Source organism: Chinchilla lanigera, unplaced genomic scaffold, assembly GCF_000276665.1.
Source record: "Chinchilla lanigera isolate Chin_1 unplaced genomic scaffold, ChiLan1.0 scaffold00029, whole genome shotgun sequence".
Lineage (NCBI taxonomy): Eukaryota > Metazoa > Chordata > Mammalia > Rodentia > Chinchillidae > Chinchilla > Chinchilla lanigera.
In genome coordinates, this window is record NW_004955430.1 from 2,438,263 (window position 1) to 2,460,087 (window position 21,825).

The 21,825-nt window shown below is 47.6% G+C and overlaps 2 protein-coding genes across 4 annotated transcripts in view; one reads left to right on the forward strand and one right to left on the reverse strand.

Annotated features, from left to right (window-relative positions):
• Positions 1 to 381: 381 nt before the first annotated feature.
• Positions 382 to 3,334, reverse strand: Tnnc1 (troponin C type 1 (slow)). Its single transcript, XM_005387319.2, has 6 exons — positions 3,231 to 3,334; positions 1,737 to 1,767; positions 1,351 to 1,497; positions 1,029 to 1,143; positions 680 to 816; positions 382 to 594 (listed from the first exon to the last, which is right to left on the reverse strand). Exons 1-6 carry the CDS (start codon positions 3,252 to 3,254, stop codon positions 563 to 565), a joined length of 486 nt encoding a protein of 161 aa, XP_005387376.1. The 5' UTR covers positions 3,255 to 3,334; the 3' UTR covers positions 382 to 562.
• Positions 3,335 to 4,766: 1,432 nt separating this feature from the next.
• Positions 4,767 to 21,825, forward strand: part of Nisch (nischarin) — a 45,239-nt gene continuing 28,180 nt past the window's right edge. For 2 of the 3 annotated variants that reach the window (XM_005387320.2, XM_005387321.2), the window contains exons 1-3: positions 4,767 to 4,988; positions 15,488 to 15,571; positions 16,287 to 16,469. In XM_005387320.2, the coding sequence (XP_005387377.1) occupies positions 4,896 to 4,988; positions 15,488 to 15,571; positions 16,287 to 16,469 (360 nt within the window). In that variant the 5' untranslated portion in view covers positions 4,767 to 4,895. The remainder of the gene's footprint in view (positions 4,989 to 15,487; positions 15,572 to 16,286; positions 16,470 to 21,825) is intronic. The other variant, XM_005387324.1, reaches the window with a different exon arrangement.

Sequence of the window (21,825 nt, forward strand, 5' to 3'; positions counted from 1 at the left end):
GCTGAGGGCTCGCGGGTGGCTGGGCCAAGGGGCGTGCCAGCCCCATGCGGCTAACTCATCCCTCCAAGCGGAGGGATCCTCAAAACTACCAAACTGGCTGACCAAGGCAACGCTCCACACGCTTGTTAAAACGCAGATTCTGGGGCTGCCATGGCCTCCAGAGGCTGGACTGCTGCAGACGGGGCTGGGGATCAGCACCTGTGGAAAGCAGTCAGCAGGGTGCAGAGCAGGGCATCCGGGATCTGACCAAACCGTCCTGCAGAAGGTAGGTGGGCAGCAGTCAGAGCACAGCGCTGCGGGCAGCCTGCTGGGATGGGGCTGTCGGGTAGGAGGGGACCCTGGGCAGAGTCAGCTCCAGGGAACATGAGTCAGACACCAGGCCTCCTGGGACCAAGGCTTTATTTATATTTCCCAGGGCAGGGGCGAGGGAAGGAGTCAAAGACAGTCAGGGATCAAGGATACATCCACGCTCAGGGCCTGGGGACCCCAGCCCCCTGCACCCACCCCGGGCCTGGCCAGAATGGAAGCCTGGGGCTGGGCAGCTCTGAGAGAAGGTCAGTATCTACTCCACACCCTTCATGAACTCCAGGAACTCTGTAGAGAGAAGGGCAGGCGTGGGTCAGTGGTAGAGCCAGGTGGGTGTGAACAGCAGGGAGACCAGGCCCAGTCACCCACTCACCATCATAGTCGATACGACCGTCATTATTCTTGTCCCCGTCCTTCATAAGCTCCTCGATATCGTCCTCCGTGATGGTCTCACCCGTCGCCTGCAGCATCATCTTCAGCTCCTCCAGGTCGATGTAGCCATCAGCATTCCTGCAGAGAGGACAAGGGCACCTCAGAGCCCAGGACAGGGTGCGGGGAGGGGAAGAGGCAGCCCCCCAGTTCAGCAGGTAGGGTAAGGGGCACCAGGAGATAAGCATGCAGAATGGGAGACCGAGGCCAAAGTGTTCCCAGGCTTGGATCTGGGGCTGCCCTCCTTCCTCGGCTCCACTTGGGTCCAGCTCAGAGGTGCAGCGTCTGCTCACTTGTCAAACATACGGAAGAGGTCCGACAGCTCCTCCTCAGACTTCCCTTTGCTGTCGTCCTTCATGCACCGAACCATCATGACCAGAAACTCATCAAAGTCCACCGTGCCGCTGCCTAGGGATTGGCAATGGGGCCGCTTCAAGGTCAGCACTTGCCATACAAGCCCTGTCCCCACCCGCACCCTCACACCAGCTCTGGGAGGCACTGTGGTCATTGTGCCCATTTTATAACTGAGATGACCGAGGCTCGGAGAGGTAAACAGAGGAGGGATCTGAGGCCCTGGTGAACCCAGCTGTTTCTGGAAGGGGGTTGGGGGCTCACCATCCTCGTCCACTTCGTCGATCATCTCCTGCAGCTCCTCGGGCGTGGGGTTCTGGCCCAGCATCCTCATCACCTTGCCCAGCTCCTTGGTGCTGATGCAGCCATCCTCAGCACCCAGCACGAAGATATCAAAGGCTGCCTTGAACTCTGTGTCCACGGCGGGCATTGGAGGGACAAAGCAGCCAGGGCTCAGCGGCCAGGACCCTGGAAAGCCAGGCCTCTGGCGCCTTTTGCCAACCTGCCTGGCTCCCGCTGAGACTCCTCTGAGGTCACAGTGAGAAGGACCCCCAGCTGGCGGCCTCCAGTCTGGTTCTCTCCTGATAAGAGGTCCCCACGCTCCCCCAGTCGGGCTCACTGTCCCCCCACCTGAGACAGGAGGCACTCACCATTTTTCTGCTCTTCTGTCAGCTGCTCTACCTGGAGAGGAAAAGGGGTCTCAGCACTCAGACTCAAGCCGCTCCACAGGCAGAAAGACTACAGCAGGTCCTAGGCCACAGAGCAGGGGCCTTCATCCTCCCTTCCTGCCCCAAAGCCCTGAGGTAACCCAGCTGGCCTCACAGAGGCTGGGCTCAGGGTCAGGGCAACAGGTGGGCACCCCCCGCCCCAGAACCAAGGTGACCCTGAGTGACAATACCCAATGACCACTTTATGCCCTTTCGGCTACCCTAATGAAACCCAAGCTGCATGGCTTGAGGGACAGCTGTCCCTCAGGTTGGGACAATAAAACCAACTGGGGGTGAGCAGAACCACCCACTGTAACCTGACCTGGGTGGCCACTGGGCTATTTTTAATGGGGGACAAAGTTAAACCTGGTGATTGTTCTGGGGACTCTGGCATGCAGGGGGTGGGGCAACATTATCTGGCCCCCTGGCCTTCTGGTGCTGCCTCAGGAGCCAAAATTAGTCCCCAGCCCCACCAGACCTTGTATGGGCACTGGGCGGAGTGCTCCCCCCAGCCCCATGGGCGCCTACAAGATAGGCAGGGACACCCTGGAACCAGCTGCAGCTCTTCCCTGCCCGGGAGTGGGGCCACATTCTGGCGGTGCAGGGGGTCCTTCTGGGAATAGCCGTCTGGGCCACGATGTCCTTGTCTCTGGGGTAGGGGAAGGTTGCCCCTCCAACCGACTAGGATCTGAAACCCCTCAGTGGCCCTGGAAAGCCGCAGAGACTTGGGGTGATCACTCTCCAGCCTTCACTCCTTTACCTCCGCCGCCCTCCAAAGCACTGAACCAGGAGCCTGCCAGACCCCATGGGGGCTGGGGCCTCCATTCCCGGTTCCTTTTCCCCTGGCTCTCCCAGGCCCTGATCTTCCTGGCCTCCAACTTTAAAGCCCCCTTTTCAGCCCAGGATTCAGGTTCCACAGCCCCTCCTCACTGTCCCCTTCCTCCCACCAAAGCATCTTCAGCCGGCTAAGGAGCTGGAGGGGGTGGCGGGTCAGGGCTGATGAGAAAAGGAATGTGAGGGGTAGAGATGGGGGGTAGGACAGGGAGACAGCAGCGGGGACTCCGAGCTCAGCAGAAACAAAGATGTGGAAAGAGACTGAGAAAGACGAAAAGACCCAGAAAACAGAGGCAGGAGTGTAGGGAGGTGTGGGAGGGAGCCGGTGACCGACGACAGACACTGAGAAACACAGGAAAGATAGGGTGCTAAGAGTTCCCTTCTACTCCCTGTGACAGCCCCTCTCCACGACCGGATGCCCCTACCCCTTCTGCACCCTCAAATGCCAGCTCCACCACCCTCTGGAGGGTCTGTGCTGAAGGTATGTGGAGCTTCTCTTGCGCCCCCATCACTTCTCCGGCTGACTTTGCCCCCTCTTCCAAGCTGGGTGACCTCCAGTTTGCCTGCCCACCCACCCCAGTCCTTCCCAGACCCTTCCCTTACCGCAGCCTTGTAGATGTCATCCATGTCAGCGGCTCACGGGACAAGCTGCTGGAGTTGCCAGCCAGCCCTCAGGACTCAGCTTAAATAGCCCTGCCTCCTGCATTCCCAGCCCAGCCCACCGCAGCGCGGTGTGTAGGAGCCTCCACCCCCCACCCCGCTTCGGGTGATCCTTGGCTGACCTGAGTCCCCGTAGCCTCTACCCTGGCAGCGAGCAAGGAGAGCTGCAAAGCACCAGGTCTCTCACTGTCTCCCACACCCACTGAGGACTCTGAGGGTTTCCTGAATGAATGAAAACGTTAGCCTCGGCCCAGAGAGGCAAAGTAGTGGGCCCAGGTCAGGTCCCTGTACATAGTGCCTCAAGCTTCTACCCAGTCAAGGAAATGGGTGCTATTGCCCCCACTTTCCAGATAAGGAAACTGAAGCCTCAGGAAGGGCACTGATTTGTCCAAGGTCTGGTTCAGGGTACCTCCTACCTCAGGGCACCTCTCTTTGGAGCACGCAAAGACTGGGAGCATAAGACCCTGCCAAGAAGAGCCTTGAATGCCAAGCTCAGAGCACAGTGATATGAGATTGATGAGGGAGGAACCACTGACCCTCTTTTTTTTTTTTTTTCTTTTTGAGACAGGGTCTCGATATGCAGTTCAGGCTGGCCTTGAGCTCACTATGTAGCCCAGGCTGGTCTCGAACTAGCAACAATCCTCCTGCCTCAGCCTCCCAAGTGCTGGGATTACAAGCGTGCGCCACCACGCCCGGCTACTGACCCTCCATTGGACAAGATCTAGAGCTCTTCAGCCAGCGGTAACCAGTAGTCACGCCCCAGCCCTTCCATTGCCCCAGGAAGAGCAGTGCTCACTTTGGGCTTGAGTCAGCTGCACTCAAGTCTTCAACAAACACACCTAGGAGAGCGCCACACACCTAGAGGTGTCTCCCCCGCTCGCACCCCAAGTGGGCCACTGCCTGTCAGGCTGCTCCTGGGCCGGGGCGCTTCCCCGCGTTAGCACCGTAGTTCCCAGTCCCGGTCTGCCTCCCTCGGGTTTGGGCTCCAGCAGGTTATCCTAGGGCACTGGCGCCGAACCGCCAGCACACACCCTTCCGTCCACCTACCCCACTGCGCGCAGCCTCCCCCGCCTCGATAAACACGCCCGCTCGGTGCTTCTGTCTGCACCTCGGCGCGCGGAGCGCACGCTGAATTAGCCCCGGGTATTCTCCGGGAACCGGGCGTAACCTAGGAGACCACCGCGGGTGGGGCACTGCTCACGAGTCTCCTCCACACAGGGAGGGAACTCCACAGCCAGGCACTCCACTGTTCCTGCCTCCCTTTCCCACGGGGAAAACTGAGGCCAGGCGAGCCAGTGACTTGCTTAAGCAGCTTGTGGGGCCCGGGATCTCAGTCCTTCCTTCCCGAGGACCGAAGGGTGATAGGGGACCGAGTTGTCGCGGAGGCACGCAGGCACACAAGACTGTGACCCGGCGGATCCGCACGAGCTGCGCACGCGCGCCGTCGGCGGGCCTGTCAATCACGCACGAGGGGCGGGGCGAGGACGTGAGAAGGCGGCGGGGCCAAGATGGCGGCGCGGGCGGGGGGCTGCGGGGGCCGGGGGGCGGTGGGACGCTGACCCCGCCCCCCGCTGCTGCCGGTCGGAGTCGGAACTGCGGAGCTGGAACATGGCGGCGGCGCGCGGCTTCGGGCCGGAGCGGGACGCAGAGCCCGCTAAGGAGGCGCGCGTCGTGGGCTCCGAGCTCGTAGACACGTACACGGTGTGCTGGGAGCGCGGTACCTGAAGCGGGGTGGAGTCCGGAGCCCAGAGTCCGAGTTAGCGGCTCGGGGAGGGGTCTGGGCCCGGCGACCCGGAGTTGCGGGTAGAGGGGTCTGCCATGGCGAAGACCCGGGCCTTGGGTGGGTGACTTGGCGAGAGCGTGAATCCCGCCCGTCCGGGAGGAGGGTTCTGGGCGGGGCGGGGGGATGGAAGAGGAGACTGGGTTGCGAGGAATGTGGGGATAATGGAGGCCTGGGCTGGGGGATGTCTAGGTGAGGCGGAGCCCTAGGTCCTCCAGGCCTGCCGGGGACGCGGGCCTGAGAGAACTTGACAGGGGCTCCAGGAGGAAGGGGTCTGGGGAGCGGGGTTTCTGGGTGGATGCGATGGGGAAGGAATCAAGATCCTACGGGTCGTGAAGGAGAGAGGCAGGACTCTGACCTGGGTGCCCGGGATCACGGTGCAAATCCGCTGTGCAAATAGGGAGGGATCTCGGGGGCTCCTGGCTTTGATAGGGCAGCAAGCCGCCCCCGCAACTCCTTGGCTATAGAGGAGAGAGAAGACCGAAAAGGGCGATATTTCCAGACTGCGATGGGGCTGAGGCCCCTTTGGGTCTGGGTGGGCTTGGATACCAGGTCTCTGAGTCTGGGGGTGCTGCCTGGTGAAACTTGCTCTGGGGTGGGGGCTCATCGAACACCTCCCATTCTCCAGTCCTTTGTTCCCAAGAGGATGGGGAGTGGTGGGAGCCTTGGCTCTGCGTGTGCCCCACCCCCTTGACCTCCTTCCTAACCCCCCTTCTTGAGGTCCATTCCTCTAGCTCTTTTTCTTTTGCTGGGGGCAGAGGGAGGGAGCTGCCAGGATGAAAGAGAGGCTGGGGGCGGATCCTGGAGCAACAGGCGGTACCTAGAGAAATGGCTCCTCCTCAGGGCTAGAGGCTTTTATCTGCTGACTGTTTTCTCCTCCCGCTTCCCTGCTGCAATGAGGGGCATGAAAAACTACTATCAGGGGGCCAAAATCAACTGGAAAGTCATCTCCAAAAGCCTCTTCCTGTTTGGGGTTCTGCCTCTCCTTTGAATGTGAGGAGGGGGGCTGGGGATTTAGCTCAGCGGCAAAAGCGCCTGCCTGGCAAGCGCAAGGTCGTGAGTTCAGTTCCCGGTACCGAAGAAAAACAAAACAAAACAAAACAAAACAAAAAAAAAAATTATTGAATGTGAGGAGGGCAGGTAGTGATCCAGGCTGATCCTGATACAGGACCTCCAAATGATATAAGGGAAATATAACTCCCAGCCTGCTAGATGTCCAGTACACTAAGTTTGTGTTCCCCAGAATCGAAGAATGAAGTCTAAGGAACAACGGAAATTAAAAGTAGGAAATTTTATTGAGGGAGAGGCAGCTCCTGAGAGACAGAGGGGGGCCCAAGTGGGTTTCCCTGGACCCCACTTTCCAAGGGAAGTTTTATAGAGCAAAATCATGAGGTAGGTACAAGGTGGGATGAAGCTATGATCAACCAATAAGATTACAAGTATAGCCACTTAGGTAATGTTGATCCAGTGGGGAAGCAAGTCACATATCAAGTGTACAGGAAAGAATAAGGACCTTTTTTTTTTGGTTTTTCTCCGGTACCGGGAACTGAACTCACGGCCTTGCACTTGCCAGGCAGGTGCTTTTGCCGCTGAGCTAAGTCCCCAGCCCCATAAGGACCTTTTTTGGAAGAGATGAGTCTGGAGTTCCTGGTTGCCCACCTGGGTGACAGATGTCTGTCTAGACTTTATTGGACCAGGTGGTACCAGTTGTCTTAGTTCCTTTTCTCTCTTTGCTGAGACAAAATATCCAACACCCAAAGTTAAAGGGCGGAAGTTTATTTAGCTCACAGTTTGTAGAGGTTTTAGTCAGGAATCAGCTGGCTCCAAGGTATGGTGGCTTGGCAGAGCAGTATTGCAGAGAACAGTTCATGGTGCCCAAGGTACCCAAGGTATCAAAAGCAACAAGGGACCTTAACAGTGTCTGTCTGCCCCTTATATAATATCCAGGCTACTGAGATTAAAGCAGTGCCAAACCAGTCAGTGGGTTGATTTAGTAATCACCCACCCTTAATCCTAACATTGCACTATGAATCAATTACATACTCTAGATTCAACTGCATCTGGGAAAGCCCCACCTGAGGCTTTGGGGGGACATCTAGATATAAGCCATAACACCAGTTATAGTATATTGCTTATCCCTTGGGGAGGTACATAGGCCTGGTAATTCTGTCTTTATATTGAAGCCTGGCCTTCATTGGATGCACCTCCAGCCATAGTTGTAATGTATTCTCATCTTCTGCATTGACTCGCATGAAGGCCTAGCCCTGTCTGACTGCTTATAATATTTCTACCTAATTTAACTGTCTATAGTACCTGCCCCCCCCCGGAGGAGGAACCCCAGACTGCCGTGAGGGAACAAGGGGCAAAGATTGGTGGCTACTTCTGGCTTACAGGGGTCATAGTTGTGATTGGCAGTCAGAGATACTACAAAGGGGGTCTATCTAAAGGCCAAGAGGGGCTGGGGATTTAGCTCAGTGGCAAAGCACCTGCCTGGCAAGCGCAAGGTCGTGAGTTCAGTTCCCAGTACCGGAAAAAATAAAAATTAAAAAAAAAAAAAAATAAAGGCCAAGAGTTCTTGCCTTAAGTAAGTGTATAACTTTAAGTCTGGAGGAGACAAGGCAAAAGAAACAGTTAAGTATGCATGGGCCAAATAAGATCAACAAGACTATTATGAATACAACCAACAAATGTTTGCAGCAGGAAGAGCCAGTAATACCTTCCCACAAAGAGAGTAAGGAGAGAGCCCAGGGAACTTCAGAATTCAACATTACATTAACCTGTCATTTAATATCTTGAACAGCCATTGAGGTATTAGCAAAAGGACCAGGAGTATACATACAATATTCAGCTTTTACAGCTGCACGGGTACCCCCCCCCTTGGTAGAATGTCTAATGCCATCAGATTTTGGCAGATAGCTTGCCTCATTAATTTTACTGCTTCATTTAGGACAGAGAGAGACCATTGAAGATGTTGTTTAAGGCCCAACGAGTAGTCAGTTAAGGCCTCGATGTATTGCATGATATCCTGTAATCCTAGGGAAGGGATAATGATAGAAGGCAAATGACCATACCAGCAAAACATACTGCTAGGCCATCAGTGTTGTAGATGGGGTAAGTTTGCAGGTTGGTCAGTGTTTTTGACATTCCTGCCTTGTAACCGTGCAAATCCTAGCATGCATCTCCCTATCCATCCAGGGGATAGCCAGGGTCACAGTTTGGTTCCACAGGACCAATGAGTGCTATTGAAGACTTCCCATCTAATTCCAGGGTGATTAAACCAGTTTATTGCAAAACAGTCTTCAATCTGTAAAGTTAGTTATGGTGTATATAAACTGCTCAGGGAGTGTCCATCCCACGTATTTAGTCAAGTTAGGCCAATGAGAATAGGAGTAATTTCTTTGTTCCTAACATAAGGAGGCTTTTCTACTAAGTTGTCCTATAGTTGGAGTTAACTACATACAATCATTCTATATCTGAAAGTAGCCATCTTTATACGTATGATTGTTGGCTCTCATGACAAGACCTTTACTCTTAATAGGGATTCTAAGTCTATAGAGAGGATTTAATGGCAGTTTTAGAAAAAATTCAGTTATGTCCAGGATCATTAAGGGTGTCATTTATAGGCCACTGGATTACCTTGTAGCAGTGGGCTAAACTATGAATCACTAAAGGGCCAGGGTTATAGCTCAGTGGCACAGTGCCTGCCTGGCAAGCTCCAGGTCCCGCGCTCAGTTTCCAGTACGAAATAAGCTATGAACCACTGAAATTTTTTGTGTCTCATCAGTGTAGTCTTGTAGCTTATTCTGATCATCTCTTTGAAGTGGGGATTCCCACCAAGAAAATCCTGATGTACCTGACAAGGGGAGCAGGCCACATATCCAGTGAGATGTTTGTTGTAATGACTCTACATATTCTTGTGCCCATATCAGGAAGGAATTGCACTCTCCTTTAAGTGGTAATTACTAAAAGGGCTAAGAGTAACATCTTAGATTACTTGTCTGAAGGCTTTGCTTTCTTTTTGAAGAAGAGTTTTAAGTCTTCTATGGGCTTACAGGGGTATTGAGGTGGTTGCTGGCACTCAGAAGCAGTTTCTGGTTCCCAGGGCTTGAGTCGAGTATGGTGAATCCAAGAGTTTAGGCCTGCTACATTGACAGCTGATGGAATTGACAGGATCACTGTGTATGGTCCTTCTCAAGTTGGTCCTAGGAAAGATGATGAAGGCAGAGACTTGACCAATCCTAAATCTCTGGGGTGGAATATGGGATTTCCCTTTTCTTTAGGCTGAGCTTCCCTTAGCTATTGAAGAGTCTGTTAGAATTTAGCCAGTGAGGTAACATCTTTTAGTAAGGCATCTGTTTCTTTATCAAAGAGAAAATCATTAGTGAGAAAAGGGCATCCATAAAGCATTTCAAATGGACTGAAGCCTTAAATTTGAGGTGTATTTCGTACCTCATTAAAAGCTAAAGGTAGTAAGTGAGGCCACTGTAAGTCGATTTCCTGAGCCATTTTGTACGAGGATGTCTCTTCAGGGTCTCATTTTCTCTACCTTTCCCAATGACTATGGTCTCCATGTACTGTGAAGGGGATAGAGAATGCCCAGTGCCTGAGAGACACCCTGCATGACTGTTGCTTTAAAAGAAGGCCCATTATCGCTCCGTAAGCTCTTAGGAAGTCCAAATCTGGGCAGATTTCTAAGACCAAAACCTTTGCCACCTCTTGTGCCTTTTCTGTTTTATGAGGAAAGGCCTCAACCCAGTTTGTGAAAGCATCCCCCCAGACCAGTAGGTATTGGAGCCCCTTACTTTTTGGCATATGAGTAAAATCAAGCTGCCAATCTTCTCCAGAGTATTTACCATGTCTCTGTATACCTGGAGGGGCTACGGTCCAGTTAGGAGAATTGTTCTTTTGGCAGAGCTCACATGTTTTAACGATCGGTTGTACTGTCTGAGAGAGTCCCTTTCCTATGAATAACTTTGAGGCCATCTGCTGGGTCTTGTCTCTCCCCAAGTGAAAGATTTGATGTAAAGACTTAATACTTTTCCATTGACTAGCGCCAGGAAGAAACAAATTACCATCATCTGACTGTAACCATCCTGATGGAAGGAACTGACACCTATGGGAGAGAGCCCATATGATTTCTGACTGAGAATACTTGGGTTGAGTAGGATCAAGGGGCCCTTCCCAAATCAGGGGGGTCTAAAGGGGGCACCCTCAAATAGCTTCTCTTGCAGCTGTATCAACCAGTTAATTACCTTGAGATACTTGTCAGCTCCCTTTGGTGTCTTGTACAGTGAATAACCACTACTTTGGAGGGTATATTGGCAAATGATAGAAGTTCATCTATCTCCTCACGATACCTTACCGGTGATCCATTGGCTGTCAGATAATTTCTTTCCATATGGCTGCATGGGTATGTAATACTAGGAAAGCATACTTTGAATCAGTATAAATATTGACTTTCAATCCTTCACGAGTTGTAAAGCTCTGTCAGAGCTATGAGTTCTGCTAGCTGAGCTCTACTCCCAGGTGTAAGTGAGGAATTGTGAAACATCTTATGTAGAGTCACCACTGCACATCTTGCCTTTCTTGCCCCATTTTCCATGAAGGAATGGCCTTGACAGAAGAGAGTCAAATCAGGGTCAGACGGGGGTGTCTTAATAAGTCTTCCCTGTCAGTTACTTGTCTGCAGTCATATCTTTCAGCCTCAATTTCCTTTTCTGGTAGAAAGGTGGCAGAATTTAAGGAGGGACATGTCTGTTTGAATGGCTAGTCCTTCTAGAAATAGAGCCTAGTATTTAAGAAGTTGGTTGTCTGATGACTATAGGCTCCGTTTGGAAGAAAGGAGTCCTGCCACATTGTGAGGTGTATTTATAATGAGATCTTTGCCTAAAGTCAGCTTGGATGCCTCCAGTACCAGGAGTGCCACTGCAGCCACAGCTCTGAGACACGAAGGCCATCCCTTTCCTACAATGTCTTAATTCATACTCAGATACCCAGGCTGTTGAGCAGGTTCTCGATCCCGCGTAAGTACTCCCAAAGCCATACTCTGCCTTTCACCAGCATACAGATTAAAATGGTGTCCTGTTGGTAGGCTCTGTACTGGGGCATTTAGAAGCATTTGTGTAAACTTCTGGAATGCAGTTTGGGAATCAGGCTCCCAGGTTAAAATATGGGTATATGCCTTTCTTTTTCTTCTTTTTTTTTTTGGTACTGGGAATCAGAAGAGCTTTGAGCTTGCCAGGCAGGCACTGCACCCACTGAAATATATCCTTGGCCTGGTATCTGCTTTTTGGGTTTCCTTTATAAGCTGATAGAAGGGTCATGCAATCTCCATACCCTGCTATCCAAAGATGACAAAAACCTGTAATTCTTAGGAATCCTCTTAGCTGTTTTAGGGTCTTGAGCTTCAGGAAGGAAAGTATTGGTTTAATTCTCTCTTCTCCCAGCCGTCAGGTTCCCTTACCTCAAGGCTGCAAAGTTGTGCCTTAGGCCTAAGACTTGTAACTTCTTTCTACTAGAAAATTAAGCAGAGCACAGGTGCCTTGCCTAGAGGAGCACACAACAGTATATCATCTACATAGTATGAGACCATGACTTGGGAAAATTCAAAACATGCCAAGTCATGGGAAAGCACTTATCCAAAAAGGTGAAGAGGGGCTGGGGATTTAGCTCAGTGTTTACAGTGCCTGCCTGGCAAGCGCAGGATTGTGAGTTCCGTTCCCAGTACTGGAAAAAAAAAAAAAAGTGAAGACTCTGAACCCTTGAGGAAGTACAGTTGAAGTCATTGAGAAGCTTGGTCACGAGGATTTTTAAAGGCAAAAAGAAACTGGGAACATAGGTAAAAGAATACCAAAGAAGGTATCTTTTAAATCTAACACTGAAAACCAACTGGCATCTTCTGGGATCTGAGGAAGGAGAGTATACAGGTTAGGTACCATCAGGTAGACTGGCACTACTGCCTCATTTATCAGTCTTAGGTCCTGTACCAACCTCCATTCCCCATTGGGTTTTTAAGCTCCCAGGAGTGAAGTGTTACACGGACTATTACAACGTTTGAGTAGACCTTGTGCCCTTAAATGTTTGATTATAGGCAATAAACCTTTTTTAACTTCAGGCCTTGGAGGGTATTATCTCTGGTGAGGAAAAATAGTAGGATCTTTGAGATGTATTTGTACCAGGGCAGCTCTTACTGCTCTACCTGGTCTACCTTTAGTTCCTGTCTCCATGAGGGGGAGGCAGCCCTCCTGACCATGAACATGTATATTACAGTTTCAAGGAAGATAAGATATCTCCCTGGGAGGGGAATTGAACTTGCAGCATAGTTAAAAATGAGTGAAGAGAAAACCTCGTCCCAGTTACAGCCTAAGGGTTGTGAGAAGTAGCGACTTACCTCCTCTCAAGTGATTCTTTCACTGAAATGTGATGGCTGGAAGTATAGCCAGGGTTGAAAAGAAGGACCAACAGACATGTACCATTGTCCAGCAGTAGGCTGGTTTCTTTTCTCTCTGTAGTCCTGAATACCTGGGGCTTCTCCGTGGAGATGACAGTCTGGCCAGAGGGAGAAGGCAGAGAGTGCCCCAGCCAGCCGCTAAGATGGGTCTGATCTCTGAGGCCTCTACCTCAGGGGGCAGTCCGGCTTTCAGTGGTCACCTTTGCAGTCAGGGCATGGCTCAGAGAGGGCCTCTTGTTGTGAAGGTTCCTATCACCGTCCCTCCTAGGGTGGCCTGGCTTTCAGCAGTGGTAGCAGGTAAGTTTAGTCATTGAGCTCTTCTTGGAGCCCCAAGAATCAGACAGAATCTATCCTTTTTAAGGCCGCAACCAAGGCAGCCATTTTCTCTTGGTCTCTTTGTTTTCTCCCCTTGGCTTCCTCCTGGTCTTAATTATAAACTACTGAGGAGGCCATTCTCACTAAAGTATCAAGTGAGCTATGTGGAGCAAAAGTGATCGTTTGTAGCTCTTTCCTAATATCTGAGGCTGACAGGGTAATAAACTTGTCTTTTAGAATAATCTGTCCTGTCAAATCCAGAGCAAAGGGGTGGGGATTTAGCTCAGCGGCACAGCACCTGCCTGGCAAGCACAAGGTTGTGAGTTCGATTTCCGGTACCAGAGGCGGGGGAAAAATCCAGAGCCAAGAACTCTGGATTTTTTATCAGTGCTTCTTGTAAACAATCTTAAGAAGACAGAGGGTTTCCCATCTTTCTCCTGATGAATGGTTGGCAATTGAAAGGCTTAGTGTTCATCCTTACACCTTCAAGAATACATGTCTGAAGATGTCCCGTATTCCAGTCTCCTGTCTTGTTAGTAGACCAGTAGGGATGTTACGTGGGGACTGCTTGGGCTCCAGTAAACCAGCTGTTTCCCTAGCTGCCTGTATTGTGGCCTTCTAAAATTAACAATATACTATTCATCTCCAAATGTAGTAGCTCCTTATAATGCTGCTTGTCTCTCATTAGAAGTCAGTGTTTGATTTAAGAGTAACATTACATCTTTCCAGTCTAGTTCATAGGTCTAAATAAGTCCCCTAAAGACCCCTGTGTGCTTATCAGGGTCATCTGAAAACTTTTCCAGATCTTTTTTAATTTATTTGAGGTCACTGAGAGAAAAGGACACATGAACACAGGTAGTCCCATATCCACCACTTACTTCCTGTAAGGGGTACTGTCCTTGAGGAGTTTGAACAAAATCAGCTAAGGATGGATAGAACCCAGTAGAGGCTTCAACTGCAGCTGGCTTAGAAGCCTCACCCTTAGGATCCGATGGGAGAGTGGGGAAAGTGTCAAACTCAGTAATAGCAGATGAGGTTTTGATTAAAAGTTGCCTTGGAAACCTCATCCTCAGGTTCAGGAATAGTAAATGGGGCTTTATTTAAAGTTGAAAACCTCCTCAGCATCCAGACCTAGTCCTCAGAATCCAAAGGGCAAGTTGGGGGAGCCTCAGGCTCAGTGATAGTGGATGCATCCAATTGTGCCTGAAGGGCCAGAGGTGTGTAGTTTTCCTGTGGCTTACATTTCATTTTGAGCACAAGTAAGGATTATCTCTTAATGCAAAGAAAGCCTGAACAAAAGGTAATTCTGGCCATTTTCCCTCTCTCTTACAGTACAATTGTAGTTGTGAAATAGTATCATAATCAATACTTCCCTCTGCATTCCATTTTGCCTCTAAGAGGTAGGCAGGCCACATGCAGGCACAGAAAAATATTAAACAGCTCTTTCTCAATATGTGAGGGTTGGGGCTGAGTATATAGCTCAGTGGCGCAAGCGCAAGGTCATGAGTTCGATTCCCGGTACAAAAAAAAATCAGTATGTGAGGGTTGAACAATTTCTAATGCTTAAGAATATATTCCAAGGGAGTAAGAGAATTCGACCTTGAATTCCCCACCTGAAATACAAGAGGAAAATGGCATCCCTTCTAATCTCTACTTTCCTGATAACCCCCCTCCCCACAAAAAAAGTTCCAACCTTTTAATCCCTACTTGATTTCTATATCCTCTCAAGTTGTCCCCTGAGGTGACCTGTTCCAGAACAGGTGGCTGCAGAGTGAACAGAAAGTACAGGCTGAACCGGCCATCCTTACCAACTCATGCCCTACCTTCTCCAGAAACTCATGCTCCTAACTCTGTCATGTGTTTCTAAAAGCACAAAGTACATTTGATTCTAGTTGTAACAGTCATGTTTAAAAAATGAAGAATTGCTAGCAAAATTAAACCAGTAATTAAGACACCTTTCCAATTTTTGAAAGAGAGTAAGGAAAATACCAAAAGACAAATTAGAAAGTGGTTGGAGCACTTCCCAGCCTGCAAAAGAGATCACTTCTAGAGATAGAGTCAGGCAGTGGCTTGGAGAAATCCTCCCCTGGGCCCTAGGGTGAAGAAGTCTGTAAGACGTGTGCTGTGTACGTAATCACCTAGGTAGTCTTCCTTAGCGGCAAGACAAGGCTGTTTTACTTCAATTCCACTCTAAAATTTCTATATCTCTGTATCTGCAGCACACTTATGAAACTCACAGGTTAAAACTTACACCCATTGTTCAGCAACCACCATCTATTAGCAAAAGTATTTCCTTTTACACACATAAATGATGAGAGAGGGGAGAGAGCGAGCCAGGAGGTTTGGGATTCTCCCTTAAACTAAATGTGTTTTGGTTCCTTAAATACTGTGCTTGAGGAGATAGCAGCTTCTGGTCTCACCCAGAAGTTGGTTCTTTCCACAGGGTCTTAGGTTCAGGCTCCCAAGAGGGACTGTTACCAGAACACTTAAGCTGGGACGTGGCTTTCATGTGTATTAGATGGCCAAATGGATGGCCTAGATGGCCGAAATTCTGATGTCTCATCTGACCCAGAGCAGCTATTGTGATGAGAGCAGGGGACTTCTGCTTGCTGGCTATCTCCCCTTTCTACAAAGAATGTCATTTTCTCCTTTTAGGTTTATATCATCCAGATCACTAATGGCAGCCATGAATGGACAGTCAAGCACCGTTACAGTGACTTCCATGAACTACATGAAAAGGTAACTCTTAGGGTCTGGGCGCCTGTGACTCAGGGTTTAGGAGCTTTGAGGTCAAGTTCCCATTGTGCCACACATTAGTTTTACGGCAAAAGCAGTTTCATGTGTATAGTTTACTGTAATAAACCAGTTTAGTAGTATAATTGGAGAAAAAACCTGGTAGATCTTAGGAATTAAATGTGTTTGAAATTGAGCATATTTGAATTTTGATTTTCATATTTGAATTTTGAATTGTGATTGCCAGTCCCATATTAGACAGTTTCCCAGAGAGGGGACAAGTTTGAACGTGTTCTACCTAATATAGGTGTTTCAGAGCCTGTTCTTTAATACCTGGCTGTGATTCCATTTCTTCCTTTGCTTTTAGGGAAAGCTATCTTTCTCTAGGTCATTGGCAGTGAAAGTGTTTTAAAGATGCTCTCACTGCCTTGATTGGTTTTCCTTTTGGTTTGAAAGGATGGCCATTTTTTAGAACTCAAAAGTGTTGCTTTTCTGATGGTCTCCAAAGACTCCAGATGAAATTCCTCATCTGGTGTTGCATTGGTATTTCTAGTAACTGGATTTGAAGAAACCTATCCCAGGTGCCCTCGTTGAGTCGCTAATAATCCTGGTACTACTGCTGTGGAAGTTGTAACAAGTGCCTGCCTTCAGCTTCTCGCCTTGATCTGACCAAGCGAAGAGCTCCTAATCTGTGGTTGATAATGCTCATGTTTTCTTACAGCTTGTTGCAGAGAAAAAGATTGATAAAAATCTACTTCCACCCAAAAAGATAATTGGGAAAAACTCAAGAAGCCTGGTGGAAAAGAGAGAGAAGGACCTGGAAGTGTACCTCCAGACCCTCCTGGCTGCCTTCCCTGGTGTGGCCCCCAGGGTGCTGGCCCACTTCTTGCATTTTCACTTCTATGTGAGTTCCTTTTGGGGTTTTCACCTTTTCCTGCACATCCACAACCATTAGAGCTAGAGGCAGCAGACTGGAGTAGGCCTCAGCTTTGAAGAGAGGTGGTTTGGACCCCGAGACTAGAAGATGGAGGAGCATCGCCCTAGGTTGTGAGCAGAGACACATTCATTGGCAGCTTGCCTTAAATAAGGCTTACTAGCCACAGAGAAGTTTATCGCCACCACAAGACAGTTTAGAAAAAATGGCCTGTGGTTGTTTTAAACTCTTATTTCCATGCAGATGGGTGAAGATGGGTTAGAGACAGCTGACACCTGGCCTACACTACCTTTGAGTTGTTCTCTCACAGCTTGAGACTAATCAAAGGGTGGGACAGTATCTTGGGGCGTATCTTCTGGGCCTGCACGGCCAGATAGTGAGGCTGATGGTAGGTACCTTCCTATGATACGAGAGTAAGTCATAGAGCAGCTTTCCCCTCCCTTCGGGGTAGGAACAGCCATGGGCTGCTGGTGACAGAACAAGTTGTCAGACCTCAACAAGGGCATTTATACTCAGAAGGAATCATCCAGCACTATATAATAGGTGATTTCTATAATGTCTTCCCCCTTTGTTAGGGTCCCTCGTGTGAATCCATTAGGTGTGCATTATCATAGTGTCCAACGGTGTTTCTTTAAAGGCTTCTCCTTTAGATTCTTAAGTAGTCTACTGTTTTTTTTTTTTTTTCGTTTGTTTGTTTTGGTTTTTTTCCAGTACTGGGAATCGAACTCACGACCTTGCACTTGCCAGGCAGGCACTGTGCCACTGAGCTAAACCCCCAGCCCCTTAAGTAGTCTACTGTTGAAGAGTTTGGATGCAATGCCTTAGAAAAATATTCTAAGCACAAAATAAACTTTTCTAAGTACTTAACTAGCACTCAAAAAAAAAAGCAGGACATTTAGCCAGGTATGGCAGCACACACCTATAATCCCAACTAGGCTGAGGGAGGGAGATCACAAGGCCGGCATGGGCAATTTAGTGAAACTCTGTCTCAAAGTAAAATTTTAAAAAATGGTTAGAGATGCAAAAAAAAAAAGGCGTTTTGGCAGTTTGAAACCAAAACATTAAAAGCAGTTAGCAGTTCTACTTCTGAAAATTGATTCGAAGGAAGAATCGGGCAACTGCAAAGAGGATATATGAGGGGCTGGGCATATAGCTCAATGGCACAGTGCCTGCCTGACAAGCGCAAGATCCTGAGTTTAATTCCCGGTACCAAAAATAAAAAAAGAAAGAAAAAGCCACTTCACCAAGAAGGATATATGAACAGAGGTAGTCAGGCCAGTGTTTCTAGCAAGGTACTGAAGACAGTCCAAAGGTCCACTGAGAGGAGGTCAAGAAAAATAAAGGGTACAGTGATGCGATTGGCTATTATGCTGTTGTGAAAATGCTGGCATAGCTATGCATTTGTTGACGTGGGGAAATAGTTTAAAGAAATGAATAGATCAGGAAACAGTTCATAGATTAGGGTTCTGTTTTATAAGAAAAAATTATATGAATATATCTAGGGAAGTTCTAGAAGGTTATACGTCAAAATGCTAGGAGCAGTTTTCTCTGGGCAATAGATTTTGAGATAATTTACGTTTAATTATTTTTCCTTTTATGTGATGAAGATAGGGAAGAATTCCCTCCCCTTTCTGTGTTGCCTTATAGGAAGGGATGTATAGGTCACAGTTATAAAGGCTCAGCCATGTTTAAAATACAGCTTTCTAGTAGTTATTGCAGATTAAGACAGCTGAACCTTTCTTGGAGCGCAAAATGCAGTCAAGAAATTTGGGATTTGGTGATGTAGCCTCAGGTTACCAAGCTAGAAGAGGCCATGTGGAAAAATGACGGCATTACAGCTGGGATATGTTTATGTGCTTTGGATTTTATTTTGCTTATACTGGTAGCATATATGGTTAACAACACTTTGTTTTACAAGTTTTGTTTTGTTTTGAGACAGGGTCTCACTTTGTAGTTCAGGCTGGCTTTGGGCTCACTATATAGCCTGGGCTGACCTTGAACTTGCAGCAGTCCTCATGCTTCAGCCTCCTGAGTGCTGAAATTACAGATATGTGCCACCATACCTGGTTGTAAGCTTTGTTTTACATTTTCTTATGTGAGAAAAAATTCACATTCCTGTGTAAGACTTGCATATACAGTGAGTATATACATATACTCACTGGTTAGTATTTTAAGAAAATTTTGCCCACTTAAGGATGAATCATGATAAGCAGCCCTTTGAAAGTATAATTCTTACTTATTTATTTTTACAGCACTGGGAATTGAACACAGGTGTTTGTACTGAGCTATGTCCCCACTTTTTAAGTTTTTTGTGTTTTTATTTTGTCTGTTTGAGACAGGGTCTCACTATGCAGTTCAGGCTGGCCTTGAGCTCACTTTGTAGCCCAGGCTGGTCTCGAACTGGCAGCCATCCTCCTTCCAGGCATGCACCAGAATGCCCAGCTAAGTTCTTTGTTGTTGTTGTTGTTGTTGTTTGGTATCCCCCCTGCCACTACCGGGAATCGAACTCACAACCTTGTGCTTGCCAGGCAGGCACTGTGCCACTGAGCTAAATCCCTAGCACCCCCAGCTAAGTTTTTAATTCACTGTTATTACACTATATTTTACAGTTGTTCTACCTTAGTATTAGTTGTGATTAATCTCTTACTAAGCCTAATTTATAGATTAAACTTTATCATGAGTCTGTATATATGGAAAAAAACAGTATATATAGTTTGGTACCATCTGCAGATTCAGGCATCTACTGGAGGTCTTGAAACATCTTCCGTGGGTAAGGAGGGACTTCTGTGCCACTTTGTGTTTATCCATTTATCAGTTGTTGGACATTTGTGTTGTTTTCACTTTGGGGTTAGGAGTAGTGCTGCTATGAACACTTACGTAGAGTAGTCCATCTTCATACCCGGGGGGAATACATCCCACATCCCTCAGTGGTACCTAACACCGAGGATAATACCGAGCCCTCTACGTACTATGTATTTTCTATACATACACAAGTTCATTGCCTTCTCTGTCTTAACTAAGTGTTTACACACTGTGGTGGTAACTTTTGCCGTTTGAGGTATAATAACAGAATTAGCAAGAATTTCTTTTTCTTCACAAGATGAATTCTTTCACAGAAGATTCATTTTTACTGTGTATCTCAGCAATGTCAGCCTGATTTTTTTTCTTTTAAAGTGGGAAAGTTTCATCTTTTCACTTAAGCAAGCACTTTAAGACTTCTCTTTGGCATATCCAAATTGACACTATCAGTCCTGCACTTTGAGACTGTTACTAAGGAAAATAAGGATTACTTAAACGCAAGCACCTCAAGATGGTGATAAGAAGGCGAGTACTAAAAAAAAAAAAAAGAAGAAGGTGAGTACTACGGACCTGTATTCAGCGTAGCTACACTGAATGAGGCCCAGTTTATGTCTCAGGAGCAATAGCAGGATGGCATTAGATTTTATCAGTATACTCAGAATGGTACACAATGTAAACTGTATGCCGCTTATTGTTGGACTTTTCTATTTAATAATGTCAGGCCGTTTCAAGTGCCTATAAGTAGCTGAAACCCAGAAAGTGAAACTGGACAAAGGGGGGATGTAAAGTTATATTTTTATATCTGTTGGAAGATGGGTCATACAGTAACTCTGTTTTGACTTTTTAAGAAACTGCTAAATTGTTTTTCAAGTTGCTATACTTCTTCTACCAGCAGTATAGGTTCTCATTTATGCACATCCTCATAATAGTTAATTTTTATATATGGTTCCAACGTTGCTAACATTTGTTCTCATTCTTTTTCTTTTCTTTAATCCTAGACATCCCATGGGTATGAGGTGGTACAGTATCTCATTGTGGTTTTGGTTTGCATTTTCACAGTGACTAATGATGTTGAGCCTCTTTTCATGTGCATATTGACCATTTGTCTTCTATGGAGAAATGTATTCAGATTTTTTGTCCTTATAGACATTAGGTTGTTTTTCTGTTTTGTTGAGTTCTAAGAGTTCTTTGTAGTTGCTGAATGCTAGAGCCTTATCAGAAAGATGATATGCAAATAAAATGATACCTCCATTCACGTCTTTTCTTTTTTTTGAGATGGGGTCCTGCTATTTTGCTTAAACTCAACCTTAAACTCACAATCCTCCCACCTCATCCTCCCCAGTTGCTGGAATTATAGGTGTGTCACCGCCCTTGGCCTTGTACCTATTTTCTTCTAGGAGTTTTTTAGCTTTTTTTTTTTGATATTAGAGACTTAACCCAGGGCCTCTGCACTGAATGACATACCCACCCTTTTTATTTTTCCATTTTCAGACAGGGTCTCATTGAGTCACTAAATTGCTCAGACTGGGCTGGAACTTGTGATTCTCCTGCTTCAGCCTTCCAGAACACTAGGATTACAGGTGCCATCATACCTAGGTAGCTTTTATGTTTAGATCTTTGATCTATTTTGAGTTAATTTTTATATATGGTTCCAGGGTAGTGGTCCAACTTGGTTCTTTTGTAATGTGGATTTTAAGAGGAGGGAAGACAGTACCACTTCTCTCCCCAGCCAACTCTGAGATGGGGAATTCAGCCTGTGTTTGCGATAGAACAGCCTGTGTTTGAGATCTCTCTGGATACCTGTACCTGACCTTGGGCCATGGCAATAGACCCCATCCCAGAACTCCTAGAGTAGAAGTTTTTGTGTTTTTGTTGTTTTTTTTTTTTCTCAGTGGAATGGACTCCCATAGAGAATCCTAGCAAATCATTTTAGGACAGGACAGTGGTCTTAGAATCAGGCAGAACTGAATTTATCTTTTTCTGGGCCCTACTCTCTCTCTGTGATGTGCTGAGGTAGTGAAAGTCCAGGGCAGTAGTGGCAGACCCAAAGCACGCATGCTACAATAGCTGTTTGTATCATTGAAAGCTCTAAAAGAGTCCCCATCATCTAGGGTTTAAAAGAGATGGGTTTAGGTTCAGGGCTTTCCATGTGCCTCCCAGCCATTACTAGCTGTCCTGGTAAGGGAAGACACTTGGATCTCTTGAAAATGATTTTTTATGTCATTTTCTTTGTTTTGTTTTGCTTTTACTTTTTGAGGTAGGATCTTTCTATATAACTGAGACTGGCCTTGAGCTTGCTATGAAGCCCAGGTTGTCCTCAAACTCAAGATATTCGGCCTCAACCTTGTTTTTTTTTGTACTGGAAATCGAACTCAGGACCTTGTGCTTGCCAGGCAGGCGCTCTGCGGCTGAGCTGTCTCCCCAGCCTTGCCTCAACCTTCTGAGTGCTGGGGTTATGGACATATGCCACCATGCCCAGCTTCATTTTCTCATTTTAAAGCCGTCTGACTAGAATGAAGATGCTTTT

What these genes read in the sequence shown, in the direction of transcription:
- Tnnc1 (XM_005387319.2), bottom strand. Translation starts at nt 3,254, where the DNA reads ATGGATGACATCTACAAGGCTGCG. An exon ending in GACAGAAGAGCAGAAAAATG is followed by an intron (nt 1,498 to 1,736) that starts GTGAGTGCCTCC and finishes CCGTGGACACAG; the next exon opens with AGTTCAAGGCAGCCTTTGAT. An exon ending in CGACGAAGTGGACGAGGATG is followed by an intron (nt 1,144 to 1,350) that starts GTGAGCCCCCAA and finishes GCCAATCCCTAG; the next exon opens with GCAGCGGCACGGTGGACTTT.